Source organism: Oncorhynchus keta, unplaced genomic scaffold (genome assembly GCF_023373465.1).
Source record: "Oncorhynchus keta strain PuntledgeMale-10-30-2019 unplaced genomic scaffold, Oket_V2 Un_contig_1663_pilon_pilon, whole genome shotgun sequence".
Taxonomy (NCBI): Eukaryota; Metazoa; Chordata; class Actinopteri; order Salmoniformes; family Salmonidae; genus Oncorhynchus; species Oncorhynchus keta.
The window spans coordinates 33,111-50,000 of record NW_026280031.1 but is presented as its reverse complement, the minus strand read 5'-3'; the positions used below and the strand labels follow the sequence as shown (position 1 = coordinate 50,000).

Genomic DNA, 16,890 nt, shown 5'->3' with positions numbered 1-16,890 from the left:
TCTATTTCTATCTGTCCTGAAGAAAGACTGTGGGGTCATACTGGAGAAAATGAAGGTGTCACTCTCTACCTCTATCTCTATCTGTTTCTATCTGCCCTGAAGCTATCACTCTCTACCTCTGTCTCCCTCTGTTTCTATCTGTCCTGAAGAAAGACTGTGGGGTCATACTGGAGAAAATGAAGGTGTCACTCTCTACCTCTATCTCTCTCTGTTTCTATCTGGCCTGAAGAAAGACTGTGGGGTTATAATGGAGAACATGAAGGTATCACTCTCTACCTCAATCTCTCTCTGTTTCTATCTGTCCTGACGGTATCACTCTCTATCTCTCTCTATTTCTATCTGGCCTGAAGAAAGACTGTGGAGTTATACTGGAGAACATGATGATATCACTCTCTACCTCTATCTCTATCTGTTTCTATCTGTCCTGAAGGTATCACTCTCTACCTCTATCTCTATCTGTTTCTATCTGTCCTGAAGGTATCACTCTCTACCTCTATCTCTATCTGTTTCTATCTGTCCTGAAGGTATCACTCTCTACCTCTATCTCTCTCTGTTTCTATCTGTCCTGAAGAAAGACTGTGAGAACATTAAGGTGTCTGCCCATCCATCCATCCATCCTTTTCTCTCTACCTATATATCTGTCTGTCTGTCTGCCTCTATCTATCTATCCTATCTACCTATATATCTGTCTATCCAATCTATCTATATATCTCTCTATAATAATAATATAATAATATATGCCATTTAGCTGACGCTTTTATCCAAAGCGACTTACAGTCATGTGTGCATACATTCTACGTATGGGTGGTCCCGGGAATCGAACCCACTACCCTGGCGTTACAAGCGCCATGCTCTACCAACTGAGCCACAGAAGGACCACTCTATCTCTACGTCTCTGTCTCAGTCTCTCCGGGGGCCTTTCTCAATAGCAAGGCTTTGCTCACGGAGTCTCTACATAGTCAAATCTTTCCTTAAGTTTGGGTCAGTCACAGTGGTCAGGTATTCTGCCACTGTGTCCTCTCTGTTTAGGGTCAGTCACAGTGGTCAGGTATTCTGCCACTGTGTCCTCTCTGTTTAGGGTCAGTCACAGTGGTCAGGTATTCTGCCACTGTGTACTCTCTGTTTAGGGTCAGTCACAGTGGTCAGGTATTCTGCCACTGTGTACTCTCTGTTTAGGGTCAGTCACAGTGGTCAGGTATTCTGCCACTCTCTGTTTAGGGTCAGTCACAGTGGTCAGGTATTCTGCCACTGTGTCCTCTCTGTTTAGGGTCAGTCACAGTGGTCAGGTATTCTGCCACTGTGTCCTCTCTGTTTAGGGCCAAATAGCATTCTAGTTTGCTCTATTTTCTTGGTTAATTCTTTCCAATTGTGTCAAGTAATTATCTTTTTGTTTTCTGGATGTTTTGTGAATTTTGATAATTAGTGTGTTTCGGCCTAATTTTCCCTCTCGGTCTGTGTTGTATCAGAAGAGACAGTAGTCATTCTCTCTGTCTGTATCAGAAGAGACAGTAGTAATTCTCCCTCTCTGTCTGTATCAGAAGAGACAGTAGTAATTCTCCCTCTCGGTCTGTATCAGAAGAGACAGTAGTAATTCTCTCTGTCTGTATCAGAAGAGACAGTAGTAATTCTCCCTCTCTGTCTGTATCAGAAGAGACAGTAGTAATTCTCCCTCTCTGTCTGTATCAGAAGAGACAGTAGTAATTCTCCCTCTCTGTCTGTATCAGAAGAGACAGTAGTAATTCTCCCTCTCTGTCTGTATCAGAAGAGACAGTAGTAATTCTCCCTCTCTGTCTGTATCAGAAGAGACAGTAGTAATTCTCTCTCTCTGTCTGTATCAGAAGAGACAGTAGTAATTCTCCCTCTCTCTGTGTTGTATCAGAAGAGACAGTAGTAATTCTCCCTCTCTGTCTGTATCAGAAGAGACAGTAGTAATTCTCCCTCTCTGTCTGTATCAGAAGAGACAGTAGTAATTCTCCCTCTCTGTCTGTGTTGTATCAGAAGAGACAGTAGTAATTCTCTCTCTCTGTCTGTATCAGAAGAGACAGTAGTAATTCTCTCTCTCTATCTGTATCAGAAGAGACAGTAGTAATTCTCTCTGTCTGTATCAGAAGAGACAGTAGTAATTCTCTCTCTCTGTCTGTATCAGAAGAGACAGTAGTAATTCTCTCTCTCTGTCTGTATCAGAAGAGACAGTAGTAATTCTCTCTCTCTGTCTGTATCAGAAGAGACAGTAGTAATTCTCCCTCTCGGTCTGTGTTGTATCAGAAGAGACAGTAGTAATTCTCCCTCTCTGTCTGTATCAGAAGAGACAGTAGTAATTATCCCTCTCTGTCTGTATCAGAAGAGACAGTAGTAATTCTCCCTCTCTGTCTGTATCAGAAGAGACAGTAGTAATTCTCCCTCTCTGTCTGTATCAGAAGAGACAGTAGTAATTCTCCCTCTCTGTCTGTATCAGAAGAGACAGTAGTAATTCTCCCTCTCTGTCTGTATCAGAAGAGACAGTAGTAATTCTCCCTCTCTGTCTGTGTTGTATCAGAAGAGACAGTAGTAATTCTCCCTCTCTGTCTGTATCAGAAGAGACAGTAGTAATTCTCCCTCTCTGTCTGTATCAGAAGAGACAGTAGTAATTCTCCCTCTCTGTCTGTATCAGAAGAGACAGTAGTAATTCTCCCTCTCTGTCTGTATCAGAACAGACAGTAGTAATTCTCCCTCTCTGTCTGTATCAGAAGAGACAGTAGTAATTCTCCCTCTCTGTCTGTATCAGAAGAGACAGTAGTAATTCTCCCTCTCTGTCTGTATCAGAAGAGACAGTAGTAATTCTCTCTGTCTGTATCAGAAGAGACAGTAGTAATTCTCCCTCTCTGTCTGTATCAGAAGGGACAGTAGTAATTCTCTCTGTCTGTATCAGAAGAGACAGTAGTAATTCTCCCTCTCAGTCTGTATCAGAAGAGACAGTAGTAATTCTCCCTCTCTGTCTGTATCAGAAGAGACAGTAGTAATTCTCTCTGTCTGTATCAGAAGAGACAGTAGTAATTCTCTCTGTCTGTATCAGAAGAGACAGTAGTAATTCTCTCTGTCTGTATCAGAAGAGACAGTAGTAATTCTCCCTCTCTGTCTGTATCAGAAGGGACAGTAGTAATTCTCTCTGTCTGTATCAGAAGAGACAGTAGTAATTCTCTCTGTCTGTATCAGAAGAGACAGTAGTAATTCTCTCTGTCTGTATCAGAAGAGACAGTAGTAATTCTCTCTGTCTGTATCAGAAGAGACAGTAGTAATTCTCCCTCTCTGTCTGTATCAGAAGAGACAGTAGTAATTCTCCCTCTCTGTCTGTATCAGAAGGGACAGTAGTAATTCTCCCTCTCTGTCTGTATCAGAAGAGACAGTAGTAATTCTCCCTCTCTGTCTGTATCAGAAGGGACAGTAGTAATTCTCCCTCTCTGTCTGTATCAGAAGAGACAGTAGTAATTCTCTCTGTCTGTATCAGAAGGGACAGTAGTAATTCTCCCTCTCTGTCTGTATCAGAAGAGACAGTAGTAATTCTCTCTGTCTGTATCAGAAGGGACAGTAGTAATTCTCTCTGTCTGTATCAGAAGAGACAGTAGTAATTCTCCCTCTCTGTCTGTATCAGAAGAGACAGTAGTAATTCTCCCTCTCTGTCTGTATCAGAAGAGACAGTAGTAATTCTCCCTCTCTGTCTGTATCAGAAGAGACAGTAGTAATTCTCTCTGTCTGTATCAGAACAGACAGTAGTAATTCTCCCTCTCTGTCTGTATCAGAAGAGACAGTAGTAATTCTCTCCCTCTTTCTGTATCAGAAGAGACAGTAGTAATTCTCCCTCTCTGTCTGTATCAGAAGAGACAGTAGTAATTCTCCCTCTCTGTCTGTATCAGAAGAGACAGTAGTAATTCTCTCTGTCTGTATCAGAAGAGACAGTAGTAATTCTCCCTCTCGGTCTGTGTCAGAAGAGACAGTAGTAATTCTCCCTCTCTGTCTGTATCAGAAGATACAGTAGTAATTCTCCCTCTCTGTCTGTATCAGAAGAGACAGTAGTAATTCTCCCTCTCTGTCTGTATCAGAAGAGACAGTAGTAATTCTCCCTCTCTGTCTGTATCAGAAGAGACAGTACTAATTCTCCCTCTCTGTCTGTATCAGAAGAGACAGTAGTAATTCTCCCTCTCTGTCTGTATCAGAAGAGACAGTAGTAATTCTCCCTCTCTGTCTGTATCAGAAGAGACAGTAGTAATTCTCTCTGTCTGTATCAGAAGAGACAGTAGTAATTCTCTCTGTCTGTATCAGAAGAGACAGTAGTAATTCTCCCTCTCTGTCTGTATCAGAAGAGACAGTAGTAATTCTCCCTCTCAGTCTGTATCAGAAGGGACAGTAGTAATTCTCCCTCTCTGTCTGTATCAGAAGAGACAGTAATTCTCTCTGTCTGTATCAGAAGAGACAGTAGTAATTCTCCCTCTCTGTCTGTATCAGAAGAGACAGTAGTAATTCTCCCTCTCAGTCTGTATCAGAAGGGACAGTAGTAATTCTCTCTCTCTGTCTGTATCAGAAGAGACAGTAGTAATTCTCCCTCTCTGTCTGTATCAGAAGAGACAGTAGTAATTCTCCCTCTCTGTCTGTATCAGAAGAGACAGTAGTAATTCTCCCTCTCTGTCTGTATCAGAAGAGACAGTAGTAATTCTCCCTCTCTGTCTGTATCAGAAGAGACAGTAGTAATTCTCCCTCTCTGTGTTTCTACAGCAGTTCTCTGAAGCAGCCCAGCTGTATGAGAAGGGGCAGTACTATGACAAGGCTGCCTCAGTCTACATACGCTGCAAGAACTGGTGAGACACACACACACACACACACACACACACACACACACACACACACACACACACACACACACACACACACATGCTCTAATATTTTCAGCCAACGTCTCTGTCTCTGTCTCTCTCTCTCTGTGTCTCTCTATCTCTGTCTCTCTGTCTCTCTCTCTCTGTGTGTCTCTCTCTCTCTCTCTCTCTGTCTCTCTGTCTCTCTCTCTCAGGTCTAAAGTAGGAGAGTTACTCCCTCAGGTCTCCTCTCCTAAGATCCACCTGCAGTACGCCAAGGCCAAGGAGGTGGATGGCAAGTAGGTACAACCTCCATGGTTTAAGGAGAGGGTGTGTGAGGGACTGGGATAATATTATGGTTTAAGGAGACAGTGTGGGGATAATATTATGGTTTAAGGAGACAGTGTGAGGGATAATATTATGGTTTAAGGAGGCAGTGTGAGGGACTGGGATAATATTATGGTTTAAGGAGACAGTGTGAGGGACTGGGATAATATTATGGTTTAAGGAGACAGTGTGAGGGATAATATTATGGTTTAAGGAGGCAGTGTGAGGGATAATATTATGGTTTAAGGAGGCAGTGTGAGGGACTGGGATAATATTATGGTTTAAGGAGACAGTGTGAGGGACTGGGATAATATTATGGTTTAAGGAGACAGTGTGAGGGACTGGGATAATATTATGGTTTAAGGAGACAGTGTGAGGGATAATATTATGGTTTAAGGAGGCAGTGTGAGGGATAATATTATGGTTTAAGGAGGCAGTGTGAGGGATAATATTATGGTTTAAGGAGGCAGTGTGAGGGACTGGGATAATATTATGGTTTAAGGAGACAGTGTGAGGGATAATATTATGGTTTAAGGAGACAGTGTGAGGGACTGGGATAATATTATGGTTTAAGGAGACAGTGTGAGGGACTGGGATAATATTATGGTTTAAGGAGACAGTGTGAGGGATAATATTATGGTTTAAGGAGGCAGTGTGAGGGATAATATTATGGTTTAAGGAGACAGTGTGAGGGATAATATTATGGTTTAAGGAGACCGTGTGAGGGATAATATTATGGTTTAAGGAGGCAGTGTGAGGGATAATATTATGGTTTAAGGAGGCAGTGTGAGGGATAATATTATGGTTTAAGGAGGCAGTGTGAGGGATAATATTATGGTTTAAGGAGGCAGTGTGAGGGACTGGGATAATATTATGGTTTAAGGAGACAGTGTGAGGGATAATATTATGGTTTAAGGAGGCAGTGTGAGGGATAATATTATGGTTTAAGGAGGCAGTGTGAGGGATAATATTATGGTTTAAGGAGACAGTGTGAGGGACTGGGATAATATTATGGTTTAAGGAGACAGGGTGAGGGACTGGGATAATATTATGGTTTAAGGAGACAGTGTGAGGGATAATATTATGGTTTAAGGAGACAGTGTGAGGGACTGGGATAATATTATGGTTTAAGGAGACAGTGTGAGGGATAATATTATGGTTTAAGGAGGCAGTGTGAGGGATAATATTATGGTTTAAGGAGGCAGTGTGAGGGACTGGGATAATATTATGGTTTAAGGAGACAGTGTGAGGGATAATATTATGGTTTAAGGAGGCAGTGTGAGGGACTGGGATAATATTATGGTTTAAGGAGACAGTGTGAGGGATAATATTATGGTTTAAGGAGGCAGTGTGAGGGACTGGGATAATATTATGGTTTAAGGAGACAGTGTGAGGGACTGGGATAATATTATGGTTTAAGGAGACAGTGTGAGGGATAATATTATGGTTTAAGGAGACAGTGTGAGGGACTGGGATAATATTATGGTTTAAGGAGACAGTGTGAGGGACTGGGATAATATTATGGTTTAAGGAGACAGTGTGAGGGACTGGGATAATATTATGGTTTAAGGAGACAGTGTGAGGGATAATATTATGGTTTAAGGAGACAGTGTGAGGGACTGGGATAATATTATGGTTTAAGGAGACAGTGTGAGGGACTGGGATAATATTATGGTTTAAGGAGACAGTGTGAGGGACTGGGATAATATTATGGTTTAAGGAGACAGTGTGAGGGATAATATTATGGTTTAAGGAGACAGTGTGAGGGATAATATTATGGTTTAATGAGACAGTGTGAGGGATAATATTATGGTTTAAGGAGACAGTGTGAGGGATAATATTATGGTTTAAGGAGGCAGTGTGAGGGATAATATTATGGTTTAATGAGACAGTGTGAGGGATAATATTATGGTTTAAGGAGACAGTGTGAGGGACTGGGATAATATTATGGTTTAAGGAGGCAGTGTGAGGGACTGGGATAATATTATGGTTTAAGGAGACAGTGTGAGGGACTGGGATAATATTATGGTTTAAGGAGACAGTGTGAGGGATAATATTATGGTTTAAGGAGACAGTGTGAGGGACTGGGATAATATTATGGTTTAAGGAGGCAGTGTGAGGGACTGGGATAATATTATGGTTTAAGGAGACAGTGTGAGGGACTGGGATAATATTATGGTTTAAGGAGACAGTGTGAGGGATAATATTATGGTTTAAGGAGACAGGGTGAGGGATAATATTATGGTTTAAGGAGACAGGGTGAGGGACTAGGATAATATTATGGTTTAAGGAGACAGTGTGAGGGATAATATTATGGTTTAAGGAGACAGTGTGAGGGACTGGGATAATATTATGGTTTAAGGAGGCAGTGTGAGGGATAATATTATGGTTTAAGGATTCGGTGTGAGGGACTGGGATAATATTATGTGTGTCAGGTTTAAGGAGGCTGCCCAGGCCTATGAGAGTGCCAGGGACTGGGACAACGTGATCCGGGTGTTGCTGGATCACCTCAACAACCCTGAAGACGCCGTCCGCATTGTCAGGGAGACGCAGAGCATCGATGGGGCCAAGATGGTTGCCAGGTGGGGACAGACGGACAGAAAGACAGACACACAGTCAGAGGGACAGACAGACAGTCAGAGGGACAGACACACAGTCAGAGGGACAGACACACAGTCAGAGGGACAGACACACAGTCAGAGGGACAGACACACAGTCAGAGGGACAGACACACAGTCAGAGAGACAGACACACAGTCAGAGAGACAGACACACAGTCAGAGGGACAGACACACAGTCAGAGGGACAGACACACAGTCAGAGAGACAGACACACAGTCAGAGGGACAGACGGACAGAAAGACAGACACACAGTCAGAGGGACAGACACACAGTCAGAGAGACAGACACACAGTCAGAGAGACAGACACACAGTCAGAGGGACAGACACACAGTCAGAGAGACTGACACACAGTCAGAGAGACAGACACACAGTCAGAGAGACAGACACACAGTCAGAGAGACAGACACACAGTCAGAGGGACAGACACACAGTCAGAGAGACAGACACACAGTCAGAGAGACAGACACACAGTCAGAGGGACAGACACACAGTCAGAGAGACAGACACACAGTCAGAGAGACAGACACACAGTCAGAGAGACAGACACACAGTCAGAGAGACAGACACACAGTCAGAGGGACAGACACACAGTCAGAGAGACAGACACACAGTCAGAGAGACAGACACACAGTCAGAGGGACAGACACACAGTCAGAGAGACAGACACACAGTCAGAGGGACAGACACACAGTCAGAGGGACAGACACACAATCAGAGAGACAGACACACAGTCAGAGGGACAGACACACAGTCAGAGGGACAGACACACAGTCAGAGGGACAGACACACAGTCAGAGAGACAGACACACAGTCAGAGAGACAGACACACAATCAGAGAGACAGACACACAGTCAGAGGGACAGACACACAGTCAGAGGGACAGACACACAGTCAGAGAGACAGACACACAGTCAGAGAGACAGACACACAATCAGAGAGACAGACACACAGTCAGAGGGACAGACACACAGTCAGAGGGACAGACACACAGTCAGAGGGACAGACACACAGTCAGAGGGACAGACAGACACACAGTCAGAGAGACAGACACACAGTCAGAGGGACAGACACACAGTCAGAGGGACAGACACACAGTCAGAGGGACAGACAGACACACAGTCAGAGGGACAGACACACAGTCAGAGGGACAGACACACAGTCAGAGGGACAGACACACAGTCAGAGAGACAGACACACAGTCAGAGGGACAGACAGACAGTCAGAGAGACAGACACACAGTCAGAGAGACAGACACACAGTCAGAGAGACAGACACACAGTCAGAGAGACAGACACACAGTCAGAGGGACAGACAGACAGTCAGAGGGACAGACACACAGTCAGAGGGACAGACACACAGTCAGAGGGACAGACACACAGTCAGAGAGACAGACACACAGTCAGAGAGACAGACACACAGTCAGAGGGACAGACACACAGTCAGAGGGACAGACACACAGTCAGAGGGACGGGACAGACACACAGTCAGAGGGACGGGACAGACACACAGTCAGAGGGACAGACACACAGTCAGAGAGACAGACACACAGTCAGAGAGACAGACACACAGTCAGAGGGACAGACACACAGTCAGAGGGACAGACACACAGTCAGAGGGACGGGACAGACACACAGTCAGAGGGACAGACACACAGTCAGAGGGACAGACACACAGTCAGAGGGACAGACAGACAGTCAGAGAGACAGACACACAGTCAGAGGGACAGACACACAGTCAGAGAGACAGACACACAGTCAGAGAGACAGACACACAGTCAGAGGGACAGACAGACAGTCAGAGGGACAGACACACAGTCAGAGAGACAGACACACAGTCAGAGAGACAGACACACAGTCAGAGGGACAGACACACAGTCAGAGAGACAGACACACAGTCAGAGGGACAGACACACAGTCAGAGGGACAGACACACAATCAGAGAGACAGACACACAGTCAGAGGGACAGACACACAGTCAGAGAGACAGACACACAGTCAGAGAGACAGACACACAGTCAGAGGGACAGACACACAGTCAGAGAGACAGACACACAGTCAGAGAGACAGACACACAGTCAGAGAGACAGACGGTCAGTCAGAGGGACAGACACACAGTCAGAGAGACAGACACACAGTCAGAGGGACAGACACACAGTCAGAGAGACAGACACACAGTCAGAGAGACAGACACACAGTCAGAGGGACAGACACACAGTCAGAGGGACAGACACACAGTCAGAAAGACAGACACACAGTCAGAGGGACAGACACACAGTCAGAAAGACAGACGGTCAGTCAGAGAGACAGACACACAGTCAGAGAGACAGACACACAGTCAGAGAGACAGACACACAGTCAGAGAGACAGACACACAGTCAGAGGGACAGACACACAGTCAGAGAGACAGACACACAGTCAGAGGGACAGACACACAGTCAGAGAGACAGACACACAGTCAGAGGGACAGACACACAGTCAGAGAGACAGACACACAGTCAGAGGGACAGACACACAGTCAGAGGGACAGACACACAGTCAGAGAGACAGACACACAGTCAGAGGGACAGACACACAGTCAGAGAGACAGACACACAGTCAGAGAGACAGACGGTCAGTCAGAGAGACAGACACACAGTCAGAGAGACAGACGCACAGTCAGAGGGACAGACACACAGTCAGAGAGACAGACACACAGTCAGAGGGACAGACACACAGTCAGAGAGACAGACACACAGTCAGAGAGACAGACACACAGTCAGAGGGACAGACACACAGTCAGAGGGACAGACACACAGTCAGAAAGACAGACACACAGTCAGAGGGACAGACACACAGTCAGAGAGACAGACACACAGTCAGATGGACAGACGGTCAGTCAGAGGGACAGACACACAGTCAGAGAGACAGACACACAGTCAGAGGGACAGACACACAGTCAGAGAGACAGACACACAGTCAGAGGGACAGACACACAGTCAGAGGGACAGACACACAGTCAGAGGGACAGACACACAGTCAGAGAGACAGACACACAGTCAGAAAGACAGACACACAGTCAGAGAGACAGACACACAGTCAGAGAGACAGACACACAGTCAGAGGGACAGACACACAGTCAGAGGGACAGACACACAGTCAGAGAGACAGACACACAGTCAGAGGGACAGACAGACACACAGTCAGAGGGACAGACACACAGTCAGAGAGACAGACACACAGTCAGAGAGACAGACACACAGTCAGAGAGACAGACACACAGTCAGAGAGACAGACACACAGTCAGAGGGACAGACACACAGTCAGAGAGACAGACACACAGTCAGAGGGACAGACACACAGTCAGAGAGACAGACACACAGTCAGAGAGACAGACACACATTCAGAGAGACAGACACACAGTCAGAGGGACAGACACAAAGTCAGAGGGACAGACACACAGTCAGAGGGACAGACACACAGTCAGAGGGACAGACACACAGTCAGAGGGACAGACACACAGTCAGAGAGACAGACACACAGTCAGAGGGACAGACACACAGTCAGAGGGACAGACACACAGTCAGAGAGACAGACACACAGTCAGAGGGACAGACACACAGTCAGAGGGACAGACACACAGTCAGAGGGACAGACACACAGTCAGAGAGACAGACACACAGTCAGAGGGACAGACACACAGTCAGAGGGACAGACACACAGTCAGAGAGACAGACACACAGTCAGAGAGACAGACACACAGTCAGAGGGACAGACACACAGTCAGAGAGACAGACACACAGTCAGAGAGACAGACACACAGTCAGAGGGACAGACAGACAGTCAGAGAGACAGACACACAGTCAGAGAGACAGACACACAGTCAGAGAGACAGACACACAGTCAGAGAGACAGACACACAGTCAGAGGGACAGACACACAGTCAGAGAGACAGACACACAGTCAGAGGGACAGACACACAGTCAGAGGGACAGACAGACAGTCAGAGGGACAGACACACAGTCAGAGGGACAGACACACAGTCATAGAGACAGACACACAGTCAGAGAGACAGACACACAGTCAGAGGGACAGACACACAGTCAGAGAGACAGACACACAGTCAGAGAGACAGACACACAGTCAGAGAGACATACACACAGTCAGAGAGACAGACACACAGTCAGAGAGACAGACACACAGTCAGAGAGACAGACACACAGTCAGAGGGACAGACACACAGTCAGAGAGACAGACACACAGTCAGAGGGACAGACACACAGTCAGAGGGACAATCACACAGTCAGAGAGACAGACACACAGTCAGAGGGACAGACACACAGTCAGAGAGACAGACACACAGTCAGAGAGACAGACACCCAAACAGAGGGACAGACACACAGTCAGAGGGACAGACAGACAGTCAGAGGGACAGACACACAGTCAGAGGGACAGACACACAGTCAGAGGGACAGACACACAGTCAGAGGGACAGACACACAGTCAGAGAGACAGACACACAGTCAGAGGGACAGACGGACAGAAAGACAGACACACAGTCAGAGGGACAGACAGTCAGAGGGACAGACACACAGTCAGAGGGACAGACAGTCAGAGGGACAGACACACAGTCAGAGAGACAGACACACAGTCAGAGGGACAGACAGTCAGAGAGACAGACACACAGTCAGAGAGACAGACACACAGTCAGAGGGACAGACACACAGTCAGAGAGACAGACACACAGTCAGAGAGACAGACACACAGTCAGAGAGACAGACACACAGTCAGAGGGACAGACACACAGTCAGAGAGACAGACACACAGTCAGAGGGACAGACACACAGTCAGAGAGACAGACACACAGTCAGAGGGACAGACACACAGTCAGAGAGACAGACACACAGTCAGAGAGACAGACACACAGTCAGAGGGACAGACACACAGTCAGAGAGACAGACACACAGTCAGAGAGACAGACACACAGTCAGAGAGACAGACACACAGTCAGAGGGACAGACACACAGTCAGAGAGACAGACACACAGTCAGAGGGACAGACACACAGTCAGAGAGACAGACACACAGTCAGAGAGACAGACACACAGTCAGAGAGACAGACACACAGTCAGAGAGACAGACACACAGTCAGAGAGACAGACACACAGTCAGAGGGACAGACACACAGTCAGAGAGACAGACACACAGTCAGAGGGACAGACACACAGTCAGAGGGACAGACACACAGTCAGAGAGACAGACACACAGTCAGAGGGACAGACACACAGTCAGAGAGACAGACACACAGTCAGAGAGACAGACACACAGAGAGGGACAGACACAGTCAGAGGGACAGACACACAGTCAGAGGGACAGACACACAGTCAGAGGGACAGACACACAGTCAGAGAGACAGACACACAGTCAGAGGGACAGACACACAGTCAGAGGGACAGACAGACACAGTCAGAGGGACAGACACACAGTCAGAGAGACAGACACACAGTCAGAGGGACAGACAGACACACAGTCAGAGAGACAGACAGACACACAGTCAGAGGGACAGACACACAGTCAGAGAGACAGACACACAGTCAGAGGGACAGACACACAGTCAGAGGGACAGACACACAGTCAGAGGGACAGACAGACACACAGTCAGAGAGACAGACACACAGTCAGAGGGACAGACACACAGTCAGAGGGACAGACACACAGTCAGAGGGACAGACACACAGTCAGAGGGACAGACACACAGTCAGAGGGACAGACACACAGTCAGAGAGACAGACACACAGTCAGAGGGACAGACACACAGTCAGAGAGACAGACACACAGTCAGAGAGACAGACAGACACACAGTCAGAGGGACAGACACACAGTCAGAGGGACAGACACACAGTCAGAGAGACAGTCAGTCAGGCTGCGAGACAGACAGTCAGTCAGCGAGACAGACGGTCAGGCAGCGAGACAGTCCGGCTGCGAGACAGACAGTCAGTTAGCGAGACAGACAGACAGGCAGCGAGACAGTCAGGCAGCGAGACAGTCAGGTAGCGAGGCAGACAGACAGTTAGCGAGACAGACAGACATGCAGCGAGACAGACAGTCAGGCAGCGAGACAGTCAGGCAGCGAGACAGTCAGGTAGCGAGGCAGACAGTCAGTTAGCGAGACAGACAGACATGCAGCGAGACAGTCTACTTTTATTATGATTCTAAGTGGTGTGTGTCTGTGTGTCTGTGTGTGTATTTATGTCTGTGTCTGTGTGTGTGTGTTTATGTCTGTGTGTGTGTGTTTATGTCTGTGTGTGTGTGTGTCTATGTCTGTCTGTGTGTGTGTGTGTGTGTGTGTGTGTGTGTGTGTGTGTGTGTGTGTGTGTGTGTGTGTGTGTGTGTGTGTGTGTGTGTGTGTGTGTGTGTGTGTGTCTGTTTATGTCTGTGTGTGTGTGTGTGTGTGTGTCTGTGTGTGTCTGTGTGTGTGTGTTTATGTCTGTGTGTGTGTGTGTTTGTCTGTGTGTGTGTGTGTGTGTGTGTTTATGTCTGTCTGTGTCTGTGTGTTTGTCTGTGTGTGTGTTTCAGGTTCTTCCTGCGTCTAAGTGACTACTGCTCAGCCATCCAGTTCCTGGTGTTGTCCCACTGTAACGACGAGGCCTTCCAGCTGGCACAGCAACACGGACAGATGGACAGCTACGCAGACATCATCAGTCAGTCTCTCTGTCTGTGTCTACGGGGAGCAGGGGGACAGCTACGCTGACATCATCAGTCAGTCTCTCTGTCTGTGTCTACGGGAGGAGGGGGGGGGTCTGAGGGGGTGTCTGGGAGCTGGGAGGAGGGGGGCTGGGGGCTGGGAGGAGGGGGGTGTCTGGGGGCTGAGCTGAGAGGAGGGGGTGTCTGGGAGCTGGGAGGAGGGGGTGTCTGGGGGCGGGGAGGAGGGGGTGTCTGGGGGCTGAGAGGAGGGGGGTGTCTGGGGGGCTGAGAGGAGGGGGTGGCTGGGAGGAGGGGGTGTCTGGGGGCTGGGAGGAGGGGGTGTCTGGGTGCTGGAAGGAGGGGGTGTCTGGGGGCGGGGAGGAGGGGGGTGTCTGGGGGCTGAGAGGGGAGGGGGGTGTCTGGGGGCTGAGAGGAGGGGGTGGCTGGGAGGAGGGGGTGTCTGGGGCTGGGAGGAGGGGGTGTCTGGGTGCTGGAAGGAGGGGGTGTCTGGGGGCGGGGAGGAGGGGGTGTCTGGGGGCTGAGAGGGAGGGGGGTGTCTGGGGGCTGAGAGGAGGGGGTGGCTGGGAGGGGGGGGTGTCTGGGGGCTGGAAGGAGGGGGGTGTCTGGGGGGGTCTGAGGAGGAGGGGGTGTCTGGGGGCTGAGGAGGAGGGGGGTGAGTGTGTGGAAGGAGGGAGTCTGTGGGCTGAGAGGAGGAGGGGTGAGTGTGTGGGCTGAGAGGAGGGGGGTGAGTGTGTGGGCTGAGAGGAGGGGGGTGAGTGTGTGGAGGAGGGAGAGTCTGTGGGCTGAGAGGAGGGGGTGAGTGTGTGGGAGGAGGGAGTCTGTGGGCTGAGTGTGTGGGAGGAGGGAGTCTGTGGGCTGAGAGAGGAGGGGGTGAGTGTGTGGGAGGAGGGAGTCTGTGGGCTGAGAGGAGGAGGGGTGAGTGTGTGGGAGGAGGGAGTCTCTGGGCTGAGAGGAGGGGGTGAGTGTGTGGGAGGAGGGAGTCTGTGGGCTGGAGAGGAGGAGGGGTGAGTGTGTGGGAGGAGGGAGTCTCTGGGCTGAGAGGAGGGGGTGAGTGTGTGGGAGGAGGGAGTCTCTGGGCTGAGAGGAGGGGGTGAGTGTGTGGGAGGAGGGAGTCTGTGGGCTGAGAGGAGGAGGGGTGAGTGTGTGGGAGGAGGGAGTCTGTGGGCTGAGAGGAGGGCGGGTGAGTGTGTGGGAGGAGGGAGTCTGTGGGCTGAGAGGAGGGGGGTGAGTGTGTGGGAGGAGGGAGTCTGTGGGCTGAGAGGAGGGGGGTGAGTGTGGGGAGGAGGGAGTCTGTGGGCTGAGAGGGAGGGGTGAGTGTGGGGAGGAGGGAGTCTGTGGGCTGAGAGGAGGAGGGGTGAGTGTGTGGGAGGAGGGAGTCTGTGGGCTGAGAGGAGGGGGTGAGTGTGTGGGAGGAGGGAGTCTCTGGGCTGAGAGAAGGGGGGTGAGTGTGTGGGATGAGGGAGTCTCTGGGCTGAGAGAAGGGGGGGTGAGTGTGTGGGAGGAGGGAGTCTGTGGGCTGAGAGTAGGGGGGGTGAGTGTGTGGGCTGAGAGGAGGGGGGGGAGTGTGTGGGAGGAGGGAGTCTGTGGGCTGAGAGGAGGAGGGGGTGAGTGTGTGGGAGGAGGGAGTCTGTGGGCTGAGAGGAGGAGGGGTGAGTGTGTGGGAGGAGGGAGTCTGTGGGCTGAGAGGAGGAGGGGTGAGTGTGTGGGAGGAGGGAGTCTCTGGGCTGAGAGAAGGAGGGGTGAGTGTGTGGGAGGAGGGAGTCTGTGGGCTGAGAGGAGGGGGGGTGAGTGTGTGGGAGGAGGGAGTCTGTGGGCTGAGAGGAGGGGGGGTGAGTGTGTGGGAGGAGGGAGTCTGTGGGCTGAGAGGAGGAGGGGTGAGTGTGTGGGAGGAGGGAGTCTCTGGGCTGAGAGGAGGAGGGGTGAGTGTGTGGGAGGAGGGAGTCTGTGGGCTGAGAGGAGGGGGGAGTGAGTGTGTGGGAGGAGGGAGTCTGTGGGCTGAGAGGAGGAGGGGTGAGTGTGTGGGAGGAGTCTATCAGAGTGTGTGGGAGGAGTCTATCAGAGTGTGTGGGAGGAGTCTATCAGAGTGTGTGGGAGGAGTCTATCAGAGTGTGTGGGAGGAGTCTATCAGAGTGTGTGGGAGGAGTCTATCAGAGTGTGTGGGAGGAGTCTATCAGAGTGTGTGGGAGGAGTCTATCAGATGTACCCTGTTAGTGTTGATGCATTCATAATCAGTGGAAAGTATTGAATATTTATATGTGTGTGTGTGTGTGTGTGTGTGTGTGTGTGTGTGTGTGTGTGTGTGTGTGTGTGTGTGTGTGTGTGTGTGTGTGTGTGTGTGTGTGTGTGTGTGTGTGTGTGTGTGTGTGTCTGTGTGTGTGTGTCTGTGTGTGTCTGTGTCTGTGTCTGTGTCTGTGTGTGTGTGTGTCTGTGTCTGTGTCTG

The 16,890-nt window shown here is 49.2% G+C and overlaps 1 protein-coding gene across 1 annotated transcript in view; it reads left to right on the top strand.

Annotated features, from left to right (window-relative positions):
- LOC127919424 (WD repeat-containing protein 19-like) overlaps window positions 1-16,890 on the top strand; it is a 116,202-nt gene that overhangs the window by 77,208 nt on the left and 22,104 nt on the right. Inside the window, exons 24-27 of the mRNA XM_052502979.1 lie at window positions 4,747-4,829; window positions 5,039-5,122; window positions 7,586-7,732; window positions 14,322-14,446. Of these exons, the coding sequence (XP_052358939.1) occupies window positions 4,747-4,829; window positions 5,039-5,122; window positions 7,586-7,732; window positions 14,322-14,446 (439 nt within the window). The remainder of the gene's footprint in view (window positions 1-4,746; window positions 4,830-5,038; window positions 5,123-7,585; window positions 7,733-14,321; window positions 14,447-16,890) is intronic.